General features: G+C 47.6%; 1 protein-coding gene across 2 annotated transcripts in view; it reads right to left on the reverse strand.

Moving 5' to 3' along the window:
• The window catches only part of GLIS1 (GLIS family zinc finger 1), a 213,711-nt gene that overhangs the window by 76,442 nt on the left and 115,563 nt on the right, over window positions 1–21,706 (reverse strand). For both annotated transcript variants that reach the window (XM_039886593.1, XM_039886600.1), the window contains exons 3-4: window positions 9,249–9,426; window positions 2,959–3,841 (exon numbers count right to left, since the gene is read on the reverse strand). In XM_039886593.1, the coding sequence (XP_039742527.1) occupies window positions 2,959–3,841; window positions 9,249–9,426 (1,061 nt within the window). The remainder of the gene's footprint in view (window positions 1–2,958; window positions 3,842–9,248; window positions 9,427–21,706) is intronic.

A 21,706-nucleotide genomic window follows, 5' to 3' on the forward strand; every position in this document is an offset into this window, starting at 1 on the left:
AGGATTAACTGCTATTTTAGTGGGCCATTTACTCTTCAATCAAAGTGTCTCATCTATTTCCTGTTCTCCAGAGGCTCCCAGTCCAAAATTCCTTTGTCTATTACAGCACATGGTAGCAGAAGCCTGTCATGAGAAATTAATAATTTTACAGGGAAGGGTGATTTTATTTATCTGGGTGGGGGCTGGATCCTGCCCCTTTCCGGGGGTTGCCTACTGCACCAGCATCTCAGGAAGGGAGGGCACTCCCATGGCAAGTCGGAGGAGCTCAGAGGAGACCTCTGCTACCATCTCCAGTGGCACCCAGCAGGGCTGGCCCTAGGACCCCGGAGAATAATCAGCTGAACAAGAGAAGATCTACACAAACAAGAGCATCACAGTTTAGGAAGATGTGGGTTCAGATTTCACTCCAATGGTTACCAACTGTGTAATCTGGGGCAAGTTGTTTTTATTTATTGTTGTTACTATTATCACTATCATCCTAGCCTTTATGATTCTTGTTGTTGCTATTGTTCATTTCTAACTAGCTGTGTGACCTGGGGCAAATTATGCAACATCTTTCAGCCTCAGTTCCCTCCTCTGTAAAATGGGGGTTAACGGTAGCTATCCCATAGGGTAGTTGTGAGGATCACATGGAATTATTGCTTAGACTAGGTCCTGCATACGGTCCATACCCAGAAGCTGCGTGCCGGTATCATCACTATAATCCCAAATCCCCGATGAGGCAAGATGAACTGTTCTTATAAGTAGCATGTGGAAGGCCAGCAGGACCCTCATTGAACTTTTGTTTCTTCATCTGTAAAAATTGTGGGTTTTACAAGACTCTTGTGAACATTAAATGCAACCACGGGTGAGTACAGACACAGCTTTAATATCACCTCCTCCTTGAAGCCTTTCTGGGCCTTTCTTCTCTGAAACTATGCAAATGCCATCCCAGAACCTGTCATTGATCTCCACATCCACTTCCCGCCCATCCCTGACCGTGAGTACTCCCAGGGCAAGGACCTGGGCAGGTTCTCGTCTGAGTACTCAGAACCAGGCATAAGCCAGGTGTAAGCCAGTGACCACTGAATCAAGTAAGATCCTGGCAGGCTGGCCCAGGAGAAAGAACCCTAGAGAGAGATCCTGAGAATACACCGAGCAATCTGGGTTTCTTCGACCCACTTGCTAGTCCTCCATTTACCTACTGGAAAATGGGCAGTGAAGACCTCAATCATCTCCAAGGGCCCTAATGTCCAACGCAGAAACTCCTGGATACTATGATTCCATATGGAAGGCTGTAGTGTGAGAAGGCCACTAACCACACCACACTGGGGTTCAGGTCATGTAGCCTCCATGTAGGCCACCATAGACACCTGTGGGATCTTACCCACAGGAGAGAAGACAGAAAGGATAACTGTAGCTCAGCAGCTGTCAGGTACAGGATCTCAGAGAGAGACAGGGCCCCTCTGTCTTCCAGCAGCTCTGGCCTGTGATGACTATTGGTCATCTCCTTTCCAGGCAGGAATATGCTTTTCTGCAAGCCATATGTCACAACACCCCAAGTGAACTGGGGCATCCTCAGTGAGTGGCCCGGCCATCATCTCTTCTTCTAGTATATTCTTGGGCCAAAGGCCCATAATAAACTCAGATTCTCAGTCTGCTCACTCCAGCCTCTCCTGGCGACATCAGCAAGCCAACCACAGGTTCCCTTTTACTTCCGGTCTTTTGCAGAGGCTGTTTGTTCACTTCCCCTCATTTTGTCTATAAAGTGAATTCTTTCTCATTCTCAAAACCCAGCCTCCTTGACGCTGAAAGAGCTGGGCCAATGGATACCCAGCTCACAGCAATATAAGGAAATGGGAACCAAAGGGTGAATATCTGGTCCCAGCAGGATGGAGTTTATGTTGCCAGTTGCCAGTGCTTCCTGCTTCCTCCCTGGTCCCTACAAATGCTGCCCTGGGCTTTGAGCAGAGACAGATGTGCGCCCCCTGTTCCCGCTGCACCCCTTCCCAGACAGCGCTCCTTGAAGCAGGGCCTAGTGACAGTGACAGCACACAAATGTGGAGGAACTAGACCTTGGCTATGACTCTGACCCTGCAAACCAGATATACTGCTTCCTTCCTCTGCCTCACCAATGTCCCAACAGCTGGTAAGACTGAGTTGAGTCTTGGTGGCTCTTCCAGCCCTTCCACTCCAGGCAAGTACCTCTTTTGGTGAGCTGGCCAGGCCTCAGGTATAGGCATGGTGGTTCAGCTGAGGATATCAGGGACTAAGCCTACATTCCCAGTCTCTGATAAGGATTTTCGCCACAGTGTAAGCAGAAATGATCAGTCAGAGGGGCCGGAGCCCCCAGTGCCTGCAGTAAATGTGTATGTGTGTGTCTCCCTGGAAGCCTTAGTCTCAACCCCAGCCAGAACAATGAAGGCGCTATCCAGGGCCTTATCTGTTAACCCCTGGCCATACCCCAAAGCCTGCTCAAGGGAGCCAAGCTGGATGCCTGTTGAGGACCCAGTGCTCAAGTCTGTGGGATGCTCCAGGAGGCCCAGGGAGCCTCCGTGGGAAGGACACCAGGTGAACGCCCAGCAGGACAGCATGCTCCCTACAACTCATTTGTCCATCATCAGGTGGGACACTGAGCATGTGCATAGAAGAAAGAAAGCTAGCCAAGCCTGCTTTGACTTCAGAGCACTTGTGTCACCACTTGAACGAGTGTGTGTGACACCAGGCCATGTAGTACGCCTTGGGGTGGGAGATGGGACACCTGGAGAATACAAGGGGCCCTTTGCCAAGGTTCCCAGTGACAGGGGCACTGACCATCTTGATCAGTGGCCACATCCATAGCATTGGTCCTTCCCTCCTCAACCATAGGACACCTCAGGTGGCCCCCAGGTAAAGAGGCCCAGGTAGGCCTCTCCAGGTAATAAGAGGATGCTGCTTTGCTGGTCAGCCAGCTGTGCCCTTGTGGCTGTGAGAACTCACCATGCACTTGTTGGGTTTCTCTCCTGAGTGCACCCTCATGTGGATAAGCAGCTTGTAGCGGGCATTGAAGGGCTTGTAGCGTCGCACGCAGCCTGCCCAGAAGCAGGTGAAGTCCTCACCCTTGCGCTGGTCAATGTGGCTCTTCTCGATGTGCCGCACCAGCTCCTCCTGCTGCTCATATGCTGCACAGCAGTCCACCCAACGACATGCCTGCCGCCCAGCCACCACTCTCCCTGCCAGGCCCAGCCCCAGGCCTCCAAGGCCTGGGCCTGGTGGCAACTGAGACAAGGGATAGGGAGGTGGCAGACCCTGCTGATGAGGCCCAAAGAGTTCTGAGAACTCATCCGCAGGCTCCTGCTTCAGGAAGCCCGCCTTCCGGCAGGATTCAAATTGCAAACTGCCTTCATGGCTCTCAGTGGTAGCAGGGCTGGCCCGGGGCCGCTTGGGAGGGCCCCCCAGGTCTCCTGACAGAGGGGGGCTCCGGAGTCCATTTATGCAGGTGACCAGAGCTGTCTGGGAGGAGCGGATAATGGAGGTGATGTCGGAGGAGGCACAGGCTGAGGAGGAGGCTGAAGAGGTGGGGGGCAGGCCCAAGAGGCAGCAGCGCTTCAGGCCACCCTCAGGGAGGTGGGCCTCAGGTGGAGGGCCCAGGCTGGTACTGGGTTCGCTACCCAGAAGGTAGCAGGAAGGTGTGGGGTTGGCAAGGCCTCGGCCTGGGAGATCCAGGTCTGTGTGCAGGCCCGTGGCTGGTGCGGCCCGGCAGTGAGCAGACAGGGGTGATCGAGCTTCCATCATGGCTCGGTAGCCGGGCAGGGACTCCTGTTTGATATGCTGTGTGGCCGGGAGGCCGCCATTCATATATGTGGCCTGGGGTCGGGGTGACCTGAAAGACAGTGGCCAGAGAGTTCATGAGAAGGCGGGCACTCCACAGTGGGGAGGCCCAGGCAGGGAATGATAGGGGACCTGAGGACTGAGGGCCAGGGAGGCTCAGGAAAGAAGAGAAAGGCCGAGGCTGGAAGCGGAGAGAGAAGCGGGCAGGGGAGAGGCAGAGACTGGTTGTCTGGTCAGCAAGGAAGAATGTGGAGGAAAAAGGGGCTGGGGAGAGGTTCAAAAGAGGCAGGAGGTCTGAAGAGGAGAATGCTGGAGGAAGCACCATTTCATCCTTTTACCAAGTCCAGCCCACCCCCTCCAGCCCTGGATGCCATCTCGTCCTGCCTCTGAGGCCCCCCCGGGGTCTGCCCTGATCCCCTGCTCCTGACCTTCTAGTACATTCTGGAGGAAGAAAGCCAAGGCTGACATTCTGAGGGACACCCAGGTCCAGTTTGTTTTAAATTTTGCTTACTTGTCTCTTAAATCTTTATTAATTTATTAATTTATTAATTCACAATCTCTAAAAATGTTAATTGTGTGACGTTTTGCCCCAAACAATTTGTCTTTTCCACTGTGAACATCAGTCATGATGAGGGGTGCATCCTAGGAATAACTGAAGGAAAGCTTCTTGGGTGGGTAGATATCTCAGAATTTCAAGTCCAGACACCATGACTGCATGAGACACAACTTTGGAGAGAAGCCATGGGCAGGCAGGCCAGGCAGGGTAGCACGTGGAGGTAGGGAACCTGGTTTCTAGGCAAGGTGCAGCTACTCCAGCTGGGCACACCTGAACAAGGTGTTCTGGGCCTCTCTCCTCACCCCAATATCAGAATATGGTTCTTCTCGTGTGGGGGAGAATGGTGCGATGGTGTGATGAGCAGAGCTGGGCTCACTGAGGTGGTGTCTTCATCACGCGTGTGGTACATGCATTTCTAGAGAGGGTATCTCTGAAATTTGAGACAAGTAAGTGCAGGTAGAGACATCAGGGCCAGCTGGTTACCAGAGGCAAGCCGATGCTGAGCCTTGGGTCAGAGAAGCTCCTACTGGCTGGCTGGGCAGAACAGGAAGCCTGCTTATATGCCTAAACTCTAACTAAGATACCCCATGTGAGCCTTGCTTTCCTCACCTGTGAAACAAGGACCAGTGCTCTCTACCTCAGAGGGTGGCTGCCAGGATCAAGTGAGAGGACAGATACCATGACACCCATCTGGAAAGAGGATGGCAGGGCAAATAGTGCCATCATCACTGCCACTGTCCTCAAGGCTCCCTGCAGCCAGGCCTGTGGGGCTGTGGGGTCATCATCTGTCCCTCTTTTTCCCAGTGTTACTTCCTGCAGCCCCTTCCTCTCTGGCTGTGCAGCTGTGGCATTACCCAGCTCCAGTCACAGATGGACGGGAAGAGAAGGGACAGAGAAGGAAAGTCAGAGCCCAGAGCCCTTAGAGCATCACCGCCAACTCCATCACTACCTGGGACAGGAAAGGATTCAAGAGTGCAAAGGGCTTGCCCACGGTCGCTAGCAGCAAGCAGTGACAGGGCTGGGACCAGAATCCAGGCTCCCCTTCTCCTGTCTGTGTGTCTTTCTCCTATGGAGAACTGACCTGAAGCCCTACCTGGGTAAAGGCTTGGGGGTGGGGCTCTTCTACTTGTTTCTCATCTACACTTGAATAATTCTCCACCTAGCTCACCAGAGATCTCTCTTCCCTCCTAGGAACTCTGCTGCCCAGAGTGCGGATAGTGGGCAGCAGCAGAAGGAACTTGGGATTCTGAGGTAGACAGCAAACACATAACCCCCGCCCCAGGGTTGCGATCACTGGGCAGCAAAAAGCTCCGAGTAGCTTGAAGATACGATATACAAGTTGTGATTTTGTGGAGCTTAAAAAAATAAATAAATACATAGCTGCTCTTTGCATGGTTGTGATCCTGGGCCTGGCAGAGGTGGGCATGGGCAGGGAAGGGCAGCCAGGCAAGGCTCCGTTTCAAGCAATCCTTTTAAAAACAGTGCCAGGTTAAAGCAACCCCCACCAGAAGAAAACAGCTGTAGCATTCTGCAACTGAGTCACCTGAATAATCAACAGCAAAACCTTGAGTGACATCAGGTGGGGAGGAGGCTCTAGTCTTGGTGTCTCATGACTCCAAATGTTAGCTGAAGCAGCCCCCACTTGCCCTTGCTCTGCTGCTGAGCCCTGTGCATCCCAGGCGACTCCCACCACACCTCTAGAAATTGTGAACAAGGGTCTTCAAACAGAGCAAACAAACCTGGAGCAGCCCCATGTGCTTAGACACTTTCCCAAAGGCTGTCTCGTGCAATCTTAACACAGGAGAATAATGTCTGGTATCTGCTGAACACATGACCAAATTCTTCAAGGGAGAGGCCACCATCTGTTTTACACTTATGAAAACCGAAGCAACTTGCCCAAGCATCAGAGAGAGTCAGTGATAAAGCAGGAATTTGAATCTGGATCTGTTTGAATCAGAGCCTGGATTTTCCTACAACACTCTACTGCCCAGGGCCCCAGCTTCCTCATTTGTAAAACGATCTAATTTCATGACCATTATGTTTCCTAGCAGCCTCAATGTTCTGAGTCTCAAGGACTCAAAAGTGCTTCTGCCTGTCTGTCATCCTGGACCCTGGAAGGGAGCCGCTAAAATTGGGAAAATCCATATTTCACCAGCAGAGACTCAAAGGGACAGGAGGGTGATCTCGGACCTCATGGGGTCTACACATCCACTGCTGACTCGCTGTGGGTGAGTCAGTCCAGGGGCTGTGGCCTGGACCGAGGGTCAGCGAGTTTACTCCACAGGCTTTTCACTCTGCTGGGTGCTGCTGGGGACTTAAGACAGTTCAAAGCCCAGGTCCCCAGCCTTGAGAAGCTCCCCTTCTAATAGGGAAACTGAGGGCCAGCTCCTGAGGGAACGCTTAAACTCTGCTGAGGGGTGGGTAGAGTTGTGGCAAACAAGAGAGCAGGAAGGCTGAGACATGAAGATGTGAAATGTGTGGCTCATTCAGAACAAAGACAAGCTGGCGTGGTGGGCAGGCAGGGGCGGCTCCTGGCACCATTGGGGGTCTGCACACACTGTGGTTTTTTTTCCTCATTTTTGGTAAGGAAACGAGGCCTGGAGAGGGTCAGCATCTCACCCAGAGAGCTAGTGATGGAGCTAGAACTTATACTATACTTCACAACAGATTCTGCTGACCATGGCCAGCGGTGGGCAATCATTTTAAGCACAGCAATGACAAAATCAGGATATTCCTGAAGTTCCTTAAAACTCCTCACACTTGCTGGGTGACCTCAGGCTACTTTTGTAGCCTCTCTGGCCTCAGTTTCCCCATCCATAGTGGTTGTGGGTTAAGCAAGCTAACACACAAAAAGTGTTTGGCCCAGTGTGGCATGTAGTAAGAACACTAAGATTATTGCTTATCAGCAGTAGGACCTGGGCCTCCTGGGACTGTGCGGACTAAATGAGAGCATGTGTTCAGGCAGCAGTCACTCAGAAAGTGCGAGCTATTTTATAAGTATCAGAAACCTGGGCTGGAGGCAAGGAGGCTGGCTGCTGCCACCTCTGCCACTGAAGTAGTTGAATTTGGTCAGGCACTTTCAGACTCCCTCATTTTCCTAAAGAAAAAGAGGGCCCAGCCTCTCTCCCACACCCAGGAAGTGGATCAAGATGTCAGAGATCAGGAGGGACAGCAAGAACAGAGAGGAGGGGCCGCAAACACAAGGCAATCTAGTGGGAGGGCGAAGAGATGGGATTCAATTGGGTGTGGGAGGGAGGCTGGGCCCTCTTTTTCTTTAGGAAAATGAGGGAGTCTGAAAGTGCCTGACCAAATTCAACTACTTCAGTGGCAGAGGTGGCAGCAATATAGATTGATGCTGGTGTAGAGTTCTGGGTACAGATTCTTCTGTGCCCTAAATTGTCAAAATGATATTCAAAATGACAAAATGGTATTTCTGATCATCTCTATCAAAAAAAAAAGAAAAGAAAAGAAAAGAAATTATTTGCTTAGCTTTCCCTAGATTAGCATAGCTCCTACCCTGAGATAGACAGAATTTCACTGAAGAAACGATACTGCCGGGGAGCCTCAGTGAATAATCAAGCAGATAAATACATTTGACTATTGTCAAACAATGCATAGTTCGAAGTCTAAAAGATGCCTGCTCATTGTTATGTACTGAATTTACGTCCCCTTAAAATTCATAAGCTCTGACCCCTAATGTGACTGTATTTCGGGAGAGGGCCTTCAGGGAGGTAATTAGGGTTAAATGAGGTCATATGGGTGGAGCCCTAATCCAACAGGAAGAGACATCAGGGGTGTGTTCACAGAGAAAAAGCCATGTGAGAACACAATAAGAAGGAGGCCGTCTGAAAGCCAAGAAAAGAGGCCTCGGGAAGCCCCAAACCTGCTGACATCTTGATCTTGGACTTCCAGCCTAAAGAACTGTGAGAAATAAATGTCTGTCGTTTAAGCCACCCAATCTGTGGTGTTTTGTTATGGCAGCCTGAGCAGACTAATACACTCCTATAAATCAGAAGCCTCACTAACATCAAAGAAGGCCACTGGGAATCTAAATTCTCAAAGAAAAATGGTTCCATGTGAGAAGAATAAGCAGCCTGCTATTTGGTACTATCTCTTATTGTGTGGCTCCCACTAGAAAGTCAGCTCCATTGGGAGGATCTCTGCTCCCTTTGCCAAGACACCCCCAGCAACCCACGGTGCCTGGCATACAGTAAGCACTTGATAAATGGCTGGTGAAGGAATGAACTGCAAACAGGCAACTGGGCCAGTTTTTATAGTCTCTGATCACTGAACTGGCCTCAGGTCAGCAGCTCCAATCAGTGGAGAGAACACTTGGGCCAAGCGGGTGGGCAGAGAGGCCTGTCTGTGGTTGACTTCCACCTGTCCGCAAACCAGACGACAGGAGAAGCTGCAGGAAGCAGAATTCAGCCCAATATGCAACATTTGGTCAGAGGCGAACATCACTGGAAATATACAAGCATTGACTGAATATTTGTTACCTGGCAGAGTTCCATAAGGCAATGGCTTCCTGGGGCAGGAGATGGCCCCTGATCTATGAGTAGTCCAGGGTTTGACACTATTAACCCTGAGCTGAGTTTTCCTTCCCCAACTGACTCCAGAATCTTCTTCTGAAATGATTGATTCTCTGTGAAAAGCCACCCCAGCCTCTGCAATAAAACCATCTTTGTCTCTCATAAGACCCTGCAATGTCAGAGATGTGGGGCCTAGACCAGGAAGCCATCATTGTGCTACTGGGCTCTGGCTGGTCCCTAGCAATCCTAGGCCTCAGTTTCCCTGTATATCCCACGATCCAGGCAGACTAGGTGAGGTCTGGAGGCCCTTGGTCCTTGGCCTCGAAGGAGTATCCACAGAAAGCAGCTGATAGTGAGGACAGAGCACATACCTGCTAGGATGGGGGAAATGGAGCAGCCTCTCGCAGGCTGAGGGGTGGCCCCGGGGTGGTGGGGTTCCCGCAGGGAGAAACAAGCTCTGGCGGCAGGCGGTGCCAGGGCCCTCAGCAAGGTCCAAGTCTAGCAGGCTCTTCTCCGAGCCTGGGGTGCAGTGGCCATAGCTCCCATTCACTAGGCAGAGAAAAACAAGAGACAAAGTGAGTGGAGACAGACTTCAGAGGGGTGCAGGGAGGCAGTCATTGGGTACAGCATGGGACAGAGCACCCTTGAGCCAACACTAACTAAACTGCTGCTGCATTCAAGGCACCAGGATACTTCATTTAATTCCCATAAATCACCAGCAGAGTCCGTAACCAGGCACAATTCTAGGCTCACGAAACACTGGAGAATTAAACAAGCTCATGTCTCTGGGAGCTCAAGATCTATAATCCTCACGTTGATCACCTAGTGTTCACCTAACAGGGTGTGTGGCCACGTGCTGGGGCTGGTGATCTAGAGCCGACAAAAATGTTAGGCGTGGTTGTTATATTACTTCCCCTCCCTGGACCTCAGTTTTCTCATCTATAATGTGGGGATGTTAATCTGGAAACTCTTAGGCTTAGGCTTTCTGCCCCGTCACCTGACAGGGTTATGCTAAGAAGGAAAGAACATGCATGGGCTTTGGGGCTCTATGAACTTTGAAGTGAGCCCCAACCAAGCCTGTGTCTCAGACAAGTCCCTTCCTGAGGCTGATCCTCAGCCCCGATGTAAAATGGAGACAGCCACCCCAGTTGTCCAGAGATGCCGTTAGGTTTTGAGAGCTGAGGTGCAGAGCCCCCAGCACAGTGTTGACACCTAGTAGGTGCGCCAGGAGCAGAAACTTCTTACTGTCAAATAGCACTTTGAAAAGCATAAAGTACCCCGGAGAGGTAATAAAACATTATTATCAGCCCCAAGTATTGCCCAGGTACTGTCAACACTAAGCAAGATAAACCATTAAGATGAGGAAAGAACAGATGCCAGAACACCATCAGCCCCTAATGTAAGGACAAGGAGAACGGCAGAAGCATCACTCGCTGGGGAGTATGCGCAGGCCCTAGGTGCAGGTCCACTGTCTCAGTGGAGCTTCCCCACTACCTCTGAGGGCGGTATGAGTATTATTACCCCCATTGTACAGAGGAGAAAACAGAGGCTTGGAGAGGTTAAATTACTTGCCTAAGATCACATGACTACAAAGAGTTTGGACTGGATCTCCGGCTCATGTCTGCCAGACCAAAACCCCACATTATAATCACTGTGTAATAAAAAGCGGCCTGTTGGCCAAAAATCCAACCCCACCCAAATTCTAGCCCACTCCCAAAGCCAAACACTCCAAGCTAATTCGTCATGTGCTCTGGATAGGCACCACACATTCACCTGCCAAGCACTTTACAGTTTGTAGACAAGAATGCAACACGCTCAAGGTCCCAGGGTAGGTGAGGGATTCAGACAAGCCTCCAGGTTCCCAGCCACAGGCAAGCCTGCTCAAGAGGGCTTGGATGAACATTTGCTCAGAAGCCGCCCTCTGTGTCACCTTCCTGGGCGGAGCCTGGGCCCGTGTCCTGCTGTGAGAAACACTTGCTCCGGCTCCCGCTCGCTTTGGCTGCTGCTCGGCCAGCCCTTCACAAGCTTATTTTTTAATAACTTGGTTGTTTTTTAATTAAAAAGAAATCCCTGGTAACAAATGTGAATGGCCTGAGTTAATGAGAGCAGGCTGCTGCTCGTTTAACTCTGTCTCTGCTTGGCGGTCTATGCCTTTTCCAAATCATTTCTGCATGCGATTTTATTGTCCCATTGAGGCAAATCCTGGGACTGGGCCTCAGAAAACTGTGGATCATTTTATGACCATTAATAGCATTTGGAGCAGAGAGAGCTTAATCATCACACGGGTTGTTCTGCCAGGGTCTTTCTCCCAGAGTCTTTGGGTCAGGGAGGTGGTTCTGAGCTTCCTTCAAGAACCTGCCGGGCTTGTTGGGGACCTCTGGGTCACTCACCCCTCCTTCACTTAGGGGGCTGTGTGGTGCGACAGACGGTGGGCCCCCGGAAAGGCGCCAGGGAGCCCAGCATTTATAAAGCTTTTATTCATCCAGCCCTTCATAGGCGCCAGGCAATTCGGTCCTTTCAAGTGTCCATTCCTGTGAGGCAGGGCCATTTCCAAATGAGAAAAGTTGAGGTTTGGAAAGATTAGGGGCCTTCAACTGGGCTCTGGGGTCTATAAGAGATGGTTGAACCCAGATCTCTCAGATATTAAAGCTCAAGTTCGGTTCTGCTGCCTCTCAGTCAAATGATGGACAACTGGGCGCCCTCGAACAAGCATCCCCACCTGTGACTCCAATGAAGTTCATGTTGGAGGCCTTTAGGGAAGTCAAAGTGCAACCATTACAACGACTCTTAAACTTTGCCAGGTAGTAAGACCACTCCATCCACAGACAGACAAGCATGTGATGGCATAGGAAAGTTTACTGGTTTATCCAAAGGAACACAGGGAGTCAGGGGCCAAGCTGAGATGAGGGAAGTGATGGTCATTACTTGATGAACAGCTGGGACCTGTTGGCTTCTCTGCTAGATACAGTAAGAGGTTTTCTTATAATAAATAAGCAAGCCAGCTCTGGAAGGGAGGAAAAAAGAAGCCCCTCGGATCACAGTTTGGCACTGCTCAGGGCTCCGAGCCCATTCAAACCTTGTCTTGTGTAACTCTTACAGATCCTGGATGAAAGCACTGGCCTCCCCACCTTGCAGAGGGACATAAGCACAAGAGCTGGCAAGTAGCTGTCCAAGGTCACGTGCCAATGGCTGGCATAGTCGAGGCCTGAACCCAGGCCTCCCAAGGCCTATGCCAGACCCTGCCTTGGGCCACCTGCTTTCTCAAAGGCTGAAAATTAAACCAGAGACTGTAATATACGTCCTAGAGATGCTGCCACCACTGAAAAGACATGGGTACTGTCACCGCTGCCCACCCCCTAGGCACCCGAGTCAGCCAGGAGAACTCCCACTGCCCTTCTGCCTATCGGCATCTTGCCTCTCTGTCCCCACCCCTGCTCATTCTCCATCTCCAGAGAATGACCCACCCCTGCTCATTCTTCATCTCCAGGGAATAAGGATGGAGTCTTTCTCAGGGGAGGCAAGGGAGTGAGAGGGGCACATCAGCCACACTGCCCTGAGGAAGGCTGGGGGTTCCCTGGGAAAGGGCTGCACCCAGTAGCCCTGTCTCCCTCTGTGCCACAAGAGACCAGACCCTGGACTTGGCTTTCCCCATGTAAATGAAACTTCTTTGGAGGCTTGGAGGGTGAAGAGTTCATTTTTACAAGTTAGTGAGAAAAACTAGAATGTCAGTGCTGGGACTGACTGACCACCTATTTTATTAATAGATAAAGAAATTGAGGCTCAGAGAGGGAAAGGACCTGCCTTCGTCACACAGCAAATCCACAGCAGAGCCTGGAATGGTACCCCCCAAGGCTAAGTTAGTGTTTGCTTTAGTTTCCTTTTCAATTCTCAGTTTTCTCATCTGTAAACTGGTGCTAACACCAACCTCACAAGGTTATAGTGATAATTAAGTGAAATATGAACACAATGCCTTTGGCATGGTGCCGGGCTGATAGCGAGCACTCGAAAAGTGATGATGATAATAAGAATAATTATTTATTCCATTTATCCTCGAGCTCAGGATGGGGCTGGGAGGCAAGGCTCTCTGTATGAGAAGCATTCTATCCCCAGGAAGGTCAGGTCTGGATGACCCTGAGACCATACTCAAAAGGACAAGCTCCCAAGGCTCAGGGGGTCACCAAATGCAGGACCAGGCAGCCTGAATGAGGTCACAGCCAGCAAATCTGAAGCAAATGTCTCCAGTTACACGCCACAGAGCTTTGCAAATTACCGTAATGACTTGGCTATAAAGCGGTACCACATATAAGGTGACTCCCCACAGGAATTTTAATGTACGATAAAACCTGCCAAGTCTGCATGAGAGAGACAATGATGCATTCAGCATCTCAGGCCCAGATGCCGTCTCCTTGCAGTCCCAGGAGCAGCCAGCAGCTAGGTCTAGGACTGCCTACACAATGGCTGTTCCTCGTTCATGGATGAGGCAGAGCAGACTTTTAGTGCCCACCAGGCGCCAGACTGGTGACAGGGTACCACACTTTCGATCTACAAAACATTTCACAGCCATCACCTATGAGTTTCACTACAACCCTCAAGGGTAGGGTTGGGTAGGCTCAGGGATAGGAGGAAGGAGGGCAAGCAATTTGCCCAAAGTCATCCAGCAAATGAAGGGCTCAGACTTACACTGGATCTCCTGACTCAGCCGTCTTGTCAGCAAACCTTGTACATGAAGGGCATGACAGCAAATATTTTAGGCTTTGCGGGCCATACAGTCTACTGTCACAACTACTCAACTTGGACTGTGAAAAGCAGCCAAAATAATGAGTCAACAAATGAGTGGGGCTATGTTCCAATAAATCTTTATTTAGAAAAATAGCTCACTGGCTCTTGGACTGTAATTTGCCAACCCCTGAGTTAGTGCAGGAGTTAGAGACAGGGCTTTGCAGTTAGAAACTTTCCTGCATCTGTAAAATGGGGAGAATTTTATAGGGTGCAGTGGATGGCATGAAAACCAATGAAATATTGAATTCAGGGCTGGCCCCTGGCGGGCATTCAATAAATGGAAGTGTCTGAACCTGGCTCAGGGAGCCCCCACGGCCTAGGCTTACCTCTCCACCTGGGCTTTGTTACCTCACAATCCCAAGATGCTTTGCTGCTATGTTGCACACATCCTCACCCATCCAGTCAGGGAGGCCTGACACCTCCCAAACCCCTCTGGGCTCTCAGAGCTCAGCAGAAGTGCATCCCTTTTTGGACTGTTCCCTGGTCTCTCCTGCCCTCCCTGAGCTCTCTTACCTCAGCTCACAGCAGTCCCTGTGAACAGCTGCCATTCAAGGTACACCTTCTTCCTACGCACCCAGCACATGCCAAATACTCAACATGTTTGATCTCTAAGTCTCCATAACATCACCACAAAGTCAGGATTGCAACACTCTGTACTGGTACCTGGATGTTTTTAAGTGCAGTTAAAGTCCTGCCTCCCCCGTGAGTCTGTGAAGTCCTTTGAGACAAGGGTCATAGAGCCCCAGAGCTGCTGAATGTCAGAGCATCCTGAGACATGATTTTGTCCATTTTACTTGGCATACAGAAAACAGGGGTCCAGATGAGGGAGAGGCCTATCCCAGTTGCTCAATGAGCAAGTTCTCTAGACACCTGGGCCTCACTGGTGAAACTTTCCTCATTCCTAGCACACAGTTAGACCCACAGGAGGTGCTTGGAAACCCTGGGAAGGCGAGTGGCTGAAAGGACTGTCCCAAGTTCACGTTCATGCCTACTATATGCCAGACACTGACTTAGGAAAATGGAACATGCTTTGTCACACACACACCTAGGTTGAAGCCCTGGCTCCAGCATCAACTTTCTGCCTGTTTGACCCTAGATGAGTTACTTCCTTTTCTGAGCCTTAGTTTCTTCATCTGTAAAATGGGGACAAGAATCCCTGTTATAGGGGGTGCCTGTGAGAATTAAATGAGATAATACATGTAAAGGCATGGTACCTAGCACAGAGTAAGCATTTTAGTAAAAGTTCTTTGTTTTGCTTTCTTGACAGGCAGGAGAGACATGAGCACAGCGTCCCTGGATGATCTGTGTCTCTAGGAATGGGGGCCTGCTTTCCTAGGCAGTGAGCACAGAGGGCAGCCTTGGGCAAACAGAGTCTTGAGTCTGAGCCTGGCCTCTACGCAGGCTCAGTTAGTGCAGAGGAGGGCCTCAGCCCTCTCTGAGCCTCTTTGGCCTTCCCCTCTGAGCAGTTAGAGTACCAGGCAGGGCAGCAGGAGGGGCCCTAGAGATCTCAGTGAGTGGTAGACAAAGGGCTCTACTTCTCAGGCCCAGGAAGGGTGAGCGGCTCCCTAAGGACACACACGGCTGAAGCCAAGCCTACACTGTATCCACACTCCAGGGCCCCTCTGCCTCTCCACACTGCCTCATCATCCCCTCTCCTCCCTCCTCACCAAACCCAAAGGCTTGGCAACAGCAGGGAGTGGAGGCTTTCTGAGAGAAGCGGAAAGGCAGACGACTGGGCTTTTTCTCTAGTCTCCACAGCCTGGTGAGATGGGCTACTGAGGCCTGCTCACTCGGTCTGGAGCCACCCTGGTGGTGGTGGGTGGGGGAGGAGTTCATCGCCATTGTGGGGGGAGGAGGCGGCTATAAGTTTGGCAGGGCCTACGGAGCTACAGAGCCTGATGCTTGAGGCCTCATGCCAGGTTTATGGCCACCCGTCGTCTCTTATCCCAGATCACAAAAACTCCATAAATTCTGCTTTAAAGCTAAGCTAGATTTACAGGGATTCAAGCCAGTAAAACCTGAGCAGGCTCACCTCAGGATGGCGCCGCAAAGAAACCGGAGCGAGCCCTTGGCTCTGTCCCAGTCCGGGGCCAGGAAGTGAGCAGCCCAAAGCTGGTTACGCATGTAGGTGCAGGCATGCACGTATGTAAACATATACATGGACTGAGTTTTCCCTCAGACTATCTTATTGCTACAAAGTTAGCACATATTTATTGTATGAAAAAGTAGAAAATGTACCTAGACAACAATGGAAAATAGATATCACCTATAAGGCCACCAACTGGAGAGGGCCACAGCAGACATGATAACACATAAATCTCTGTGGTATTTCCTTCCACATCCCTATATATTTCTGACAAAAAAGCAAGATGATAGTTATTTTCTTGTACTCTGCTTTTTTCATTTAGTAATGTATCATGAATACCAAAGTTCATGGAGTGCCCGTTAGTGTCCCACCCAGTACTAGGCTTTTTCCGTGCCAGTATTGCTAACGCCATTTTGCAGAGGAATAGTGGCTTTCCCAAGATCACGCTGCTGGTAAACGGTGGAGTCAAGGTGCAAGCCCAGCTCTCTCTGACTTGGAGGGCAGTGCTGGCCCAGGCATTGTTCCACATCATTAAGGGATTCAGAGTCAATGCAGCTGATTACTTTCCTAGTTTACTGGTCGGCTTGGGCTGCCATCACAGAATACCACGAACTGGGTGGCTTAAACAACAGAGATTTATTGTCTCACAGTTCTGGAGGCCAGAAGTCTAAGATCAGGCTCCTGCTGATTTGGTTTCAGGTGAGAGCTCTTTTCTCGGCTTGCAGACCTTCTTACTATGCCCCTCATACGGCCTTTCCTCAGTGCACGGTAGGGGTGGGGGAGGCGGGTAGGGGAAAGAAGACTGGGAGGGAAAGGGAGAGAAGGAAAAAGACAGAGTGGGGAGAGGGAGAGGGAGCAGGAGAAAGAACTAATTTGCTCTGGTGTCTCTTCTTACGAAGACTAATCCTATCTGATCATGGCCCTACCCTTATGACCTCAATTAACTTTAATTACTTCCTTAGAGGTCCCATTTCCAAATAAAGCCACACTGGAGGTTAGAGCTTCAACATATGAATTTGCTGGTGGGGGACACAAACATCCAGTCCATAACACCTGTTATTCATTCCCTCTTTCCCTCTCCCTATAATAGAGTTCCACATTTCCATATCTACCTATAGGGCTTGAGAAGGAGAAACAGTATCACATAGCAGATAAAAGTGTAGATTCTGGGGCCCGATCAACTAGTTTTGAATCCTGGTTTTGCCATTTACTAGCTGTGACCTTGTCTAAGTCATATACTTTGTGCCACAGTTTATAAAGTTGAAATGGATTCATATACCATATTTAAAGTATCTAGAATAGTACATAAGACAGACACACAGTAGGCCTATGTCACTGTTTGCTCTCATGGTTGTTCTCATGGTTAAACCCACTCCAAGGTGGGCTATGGAAGCTTGAACTGATCAGCATGATCTCATCTCCCTAGCCGTAGTGCCACAGTGACTGACTCCGAGATAGGCATGTAACACAAGTTGGTTTAATTAGACAGAGGCCTAGAACTTTTGTTTAATGATCGGGGAAAAAACAGCCTCTTGTTCTCTATACGTAAATAAGGAAGCATGTGCCCCTGCTAACTAGTAGAAGCCACTCTATCATCCCAAGGGAAGCTGGTTGGAGGATAATGTCAATAAACCACAGCATCTCAATCTGGAAAGCAGAGAAACTAAGTCGCAGTACTGGTAGCACCAAGAAACAGTAAAACTTGTGTGAACAGTAAAATTCCTATAGTGTTTTAAGCTTGTCTCGGAAGTATTTTCTGCCACTTACGACCCAAAGCATGCTTATTAATAAAATAATCTTCTGTAAAATAATTTTTATCCGCTCTGATAATCTTTGTTTTTAATTTGAGTATTTAGTCCATTTACACCATTCGCATTTAATGTAACTAACTCACATTTGGGTTTAAATCTATGACCTTACTATTTTTATTTGCCTCACATAGTCTATATTCTTTTTCTTTCCTTTCTTGTCTTCTTTCAGATTAATCAAATATAGTTTTATTATTCCATTTCTCTCTCTATTAGCTTGCTAAAGACACATTTTTTTTATTAGTAGCAGTTATCCTAGTAATTACAGCATCTATCCTTGACTTACTGTACTTTAATATAGAATAGCATATTTACTACTTCCTGGAAAGTGCAAGAACTTCAGGACTCTAACTCTGTTCTGTCTGTCTGTCTGTCTGTCTATCTGTCTGTCTCTGTCTCTCTCTCTCTCCCTCTCTCTCATTGTTGTGTATTTCAATTCTACATATATTTCTAAATCTCTCTAGATATTATCAATGTTTTACAGTCAATATTTATTTAAATATTATGCCTTCTTCCTTCTTCCATATGGAGTCAATTTCTGTCTGCATAAAGATTTTAAAATATCTGTCGAGCCTACTAGCAAGAAATTTTCTCAACTTTTATTTGTCTGGCAATATTATTCTTTCACCTTTATTTCTGAAGGAAATTGTCACTGGGTATAGAGCCCAGGCTGGAAGTTATTTTCTTTCAGCATATTACAGATTTCTTCCACAGTCTTCTGGGTTTCATCATTTCCATTGGAAAGTTATCTGCATGACTTTTGAAGACATTGTATCATTCCCCTCACCCCTGTTTTTAAGATTTTCTTTTTGTGTTTAGTTTTTAGTAGACTGACTATGATGTGCCTAGGTGTGGTTTTCTTTGTATTTATTCTGCTTGAGGTTCATAGTGCTTCTTAAAAATGTGGCTTGATGTCTTCTGTCAATTTTAGAAAATTACTGGCCATTATCACTTCAGACATTACTTCTGTCTATTATTTTTCCTCTTTCTTGGGAAACAATATATGTTAGACCTTTTCACCGCATCCTATATATCTCTATGCTGTTTTCTGAATTTTGTCTTTTTCAAATTTTCATGCTTCAGTCTAGACATTATCTACTAATCTATTTTTCCAATTTATTAATCTTCTCTTTAACTATATCTAATCTATTAAATCCATCTTTTGAGTTCTTAAATTTATTGTATTTTTTTCAGTTTTAAAATGTCCACTTGATTAATTTTATAGCTTTCAGACATCTGTTGAAATTCTCCAATTGGTAATCTATTTTCTTGAACATATTAATCACAGTCATTTTAAATTCTGTGTCTGAAAACTCCAACATGTAGACCTGTGAATCTGTTTTTATCATGTTTTTTTCTCTCTTGGTCCCGATATCCCTGGTAATTTTTGACTGAATGTCCAACATTTTGTATGAAATTTGTACAGATTCCAGATGACATTATCTTCCTCCAGAGAGAATTTTCGTTTGCTTCTTATAGGCAGTTAAAAGAGGGAAATATCATCTTTATCCAATTTGGGATTTAGCTGTTTTAGAGCAGGGCTGCAGGCTTTGTCAAGGTTGTGCTATTTCATGTTCAACCTTTCCCCTAGGATGCTGCCTTGAGGGGCCCCAACTGAGAGTTTGGATGCCAGGGCTCCTCCTCCTTAGTTGACACTGAACTTCAATATGTTTTCCCAGAACCGGAAGCTGTTGAAAGCTCTGCCTAGCGTTTCAACCTCTTAACTACCACACTCTGTTGATTTCTCAGCTTCTTAGTCTGTGCCGCTTAAGAATCAATGAATATTTTGGAAGGAAAAGCAACAGTGAATGTTAGGCTCACTTTTCCTCTCTTCTTGTCTCCATGAAATCTTGGCCCCCCAAGGTCTACCTATCATGGTAGCCCTAAACTCCAGTTTTTGTCTCTTTAGCATGTAAGGCTGTAGAAAGCTCTGTTTAGCTCTCTGACACTTGGTCCTACACTACTCGCTAATTGGCAAATACCTGAAAGGAAGAAGAGGCACAGAATGTCAGAGTCACCTCACTGTACTTCCTTTCTCTTCAGAATGTTGGTCCCTCCAGTTGTGGCTATTTTGGTCATTCTTTGATGCCTTCAAACAGTTGGTTTTTATATTTTGTCTAGAAGGAACATCTGATACACGCTTATTTGGTATAGTCAGATGCAAAAAGCCCCTTCCAACAAATAATTTTAATGACTGTAGTATTCCATTATATGGTCTTACATACTTTATTTAATCCCTTATCCATCATTGGGTTAAGATTATTTAGAAATATTTAAAACTAGAAACAATCAGATAATGAGTGTCCTTATAGACCTGTCTTTTTTTCCAGGTTTAAAACTTTTTACTTGCATTTTTAAAAAATTGTGCATTCCGATAATTAAAACCATTTAAACAACAACAATGAAATGGCACTCTGATTAAATTGCATTTTATAGCCTGCAGGATACCTGGGGCCAGCTTGGTTTTCACTCTAGATTTCACTGTCATCCCACCAGCTTCTGCCTTCACCAGCATGCAAGTTCTTTTCCTTCCCTGCCAGCCAGACAGGCAGGTGGGAGAGGCAGGTGCGGCCTTCGTGTCATTAGTCCTTGGATATGAAAAGGAGGCAGCACAATCATTTAATCTGATCCAACCTCTTCGCATCCTACAAAGTTAAACAGCTAAAAGAAGTAAAATAAGAAGGCAATGCTTGTGGAATGTACAGTGCATATTGGCGGAGCGTGCCTCATCACGATTCGCCTGCTTGCTTCTCCTGTTCAATCGTTTCTTTTGATGGCAGTGGGTTTTTCTCTTGCATTTCTGTCTTCTTCAATTTCGATTTAGCAAACTTCTCAATCTCAGTCTTATCGGGTTTGTCAGACACTGTTGCAGAGGAAGCGGAGCGAGGCAGTGAGGAGTGAATCCCATCTGCTCAGTGGCTTCTGGTCACTTTATAGACCTGTCTTTATGTCCATTCATGTTTATAGTCTTAAGACATGGGATCACTGAGTCAAAAAACATGCAAAATTTTAAGAATTTTGCTACCTGCAGCTTGAACTGCTCTCCGAAAGGAATCTATCCATTTACACCATCAGCAGTATAGGAAAGCACTTCTTCCTCTGCACAATCCCCACTCAGTATTCTCATTTAAAAAAATATATATATATTAATTTACCAGCTCAGGGTTATTTATAACAGAAAAAAAAGGAGATAGACTATATACTCAATAATAGAAGAACGATCAACTAAACTAGAGCAACATTTCTCAGAAATTTAAGGAAACCATTAAACGTGAAACAGTAAAACCCCACCAATAGTGCAGTAAGTGTGGTCAAAACCCTTCAATTACTTAAAAATACAGAGTTGTGTTACTATGTAGTTAATTTAAAAATTATATTTTTGGTGGTTTTTCCAGTTAATGTGTGGGAGAAAAATGTTTTCACTTATTAGATATGTTGGAAACAGCCCACTTATCACAAAGTACATGCCACACAAAGAACTAAGAAAGTCTCAAGTGGTTATGAGGCAGTCACTTCTTAAACCCGTGATCCCCTGAAACCCCTAGAGGAAAGAACTTTCACTACCTGATTCGTGAAGAGGCTGGACAGGAGCAACTGCCAACTGCCAGTCATGTTTTACATGAATGTGCCTCATCACAAAGGCATCGTATCATGGATTTTTACTGGAGCTATTAGAGGTTTTAATTAGAAGGGAAAATATTTATAAGAACTATATTAAATGTAAAAGAGCAGGAATCAAAATTTCACATACATAAAAATAACTTGACTAGTAAAAAAAAAACAAAAAATCAATACATCAAATGTTAAACATTCATTCAACACACGTATACTGAATGCCTAGTATGTACCAGGACCAGGCTCCAAGCACCGGAAACGCAGTGTTCTCGGTACCACCAGGAACGCAGGGATGAATGAGAAAGGAAAATCTCCACTGCCATGGTGTTTACATTCTAATAAGAGAGAAGACGATTTCAAAAGTAAACATAAATACACACTATAATATCAGGTAGGGATAAATGTTGTAAATTAAAATAAAGGTAAGATGCTAGGAAGTGCAGAGGTGGGGGCAATCAGGTCTCTCCAAGGGGCTGACATCTACGCAGACACTTGAGTGAAGGGAAGGAGGAAGCTTTGTGGACACCTTGGGGAACAGCAT

Source organism: Pteropus medius, unplaced genomic scaffold (assembly GCF_902729225.1).
Source record: "Pteropus medius unplaced genomic scaffold, Ma_sr-lr_union100, whole genome shotgun sequence".
Classification (NCBI taxonomy): Eukaryota; Metazoa; Chordata; class Mammalia; order Chiroptera; family Pteropodidae; genus Pteropus; species Pteropus medius.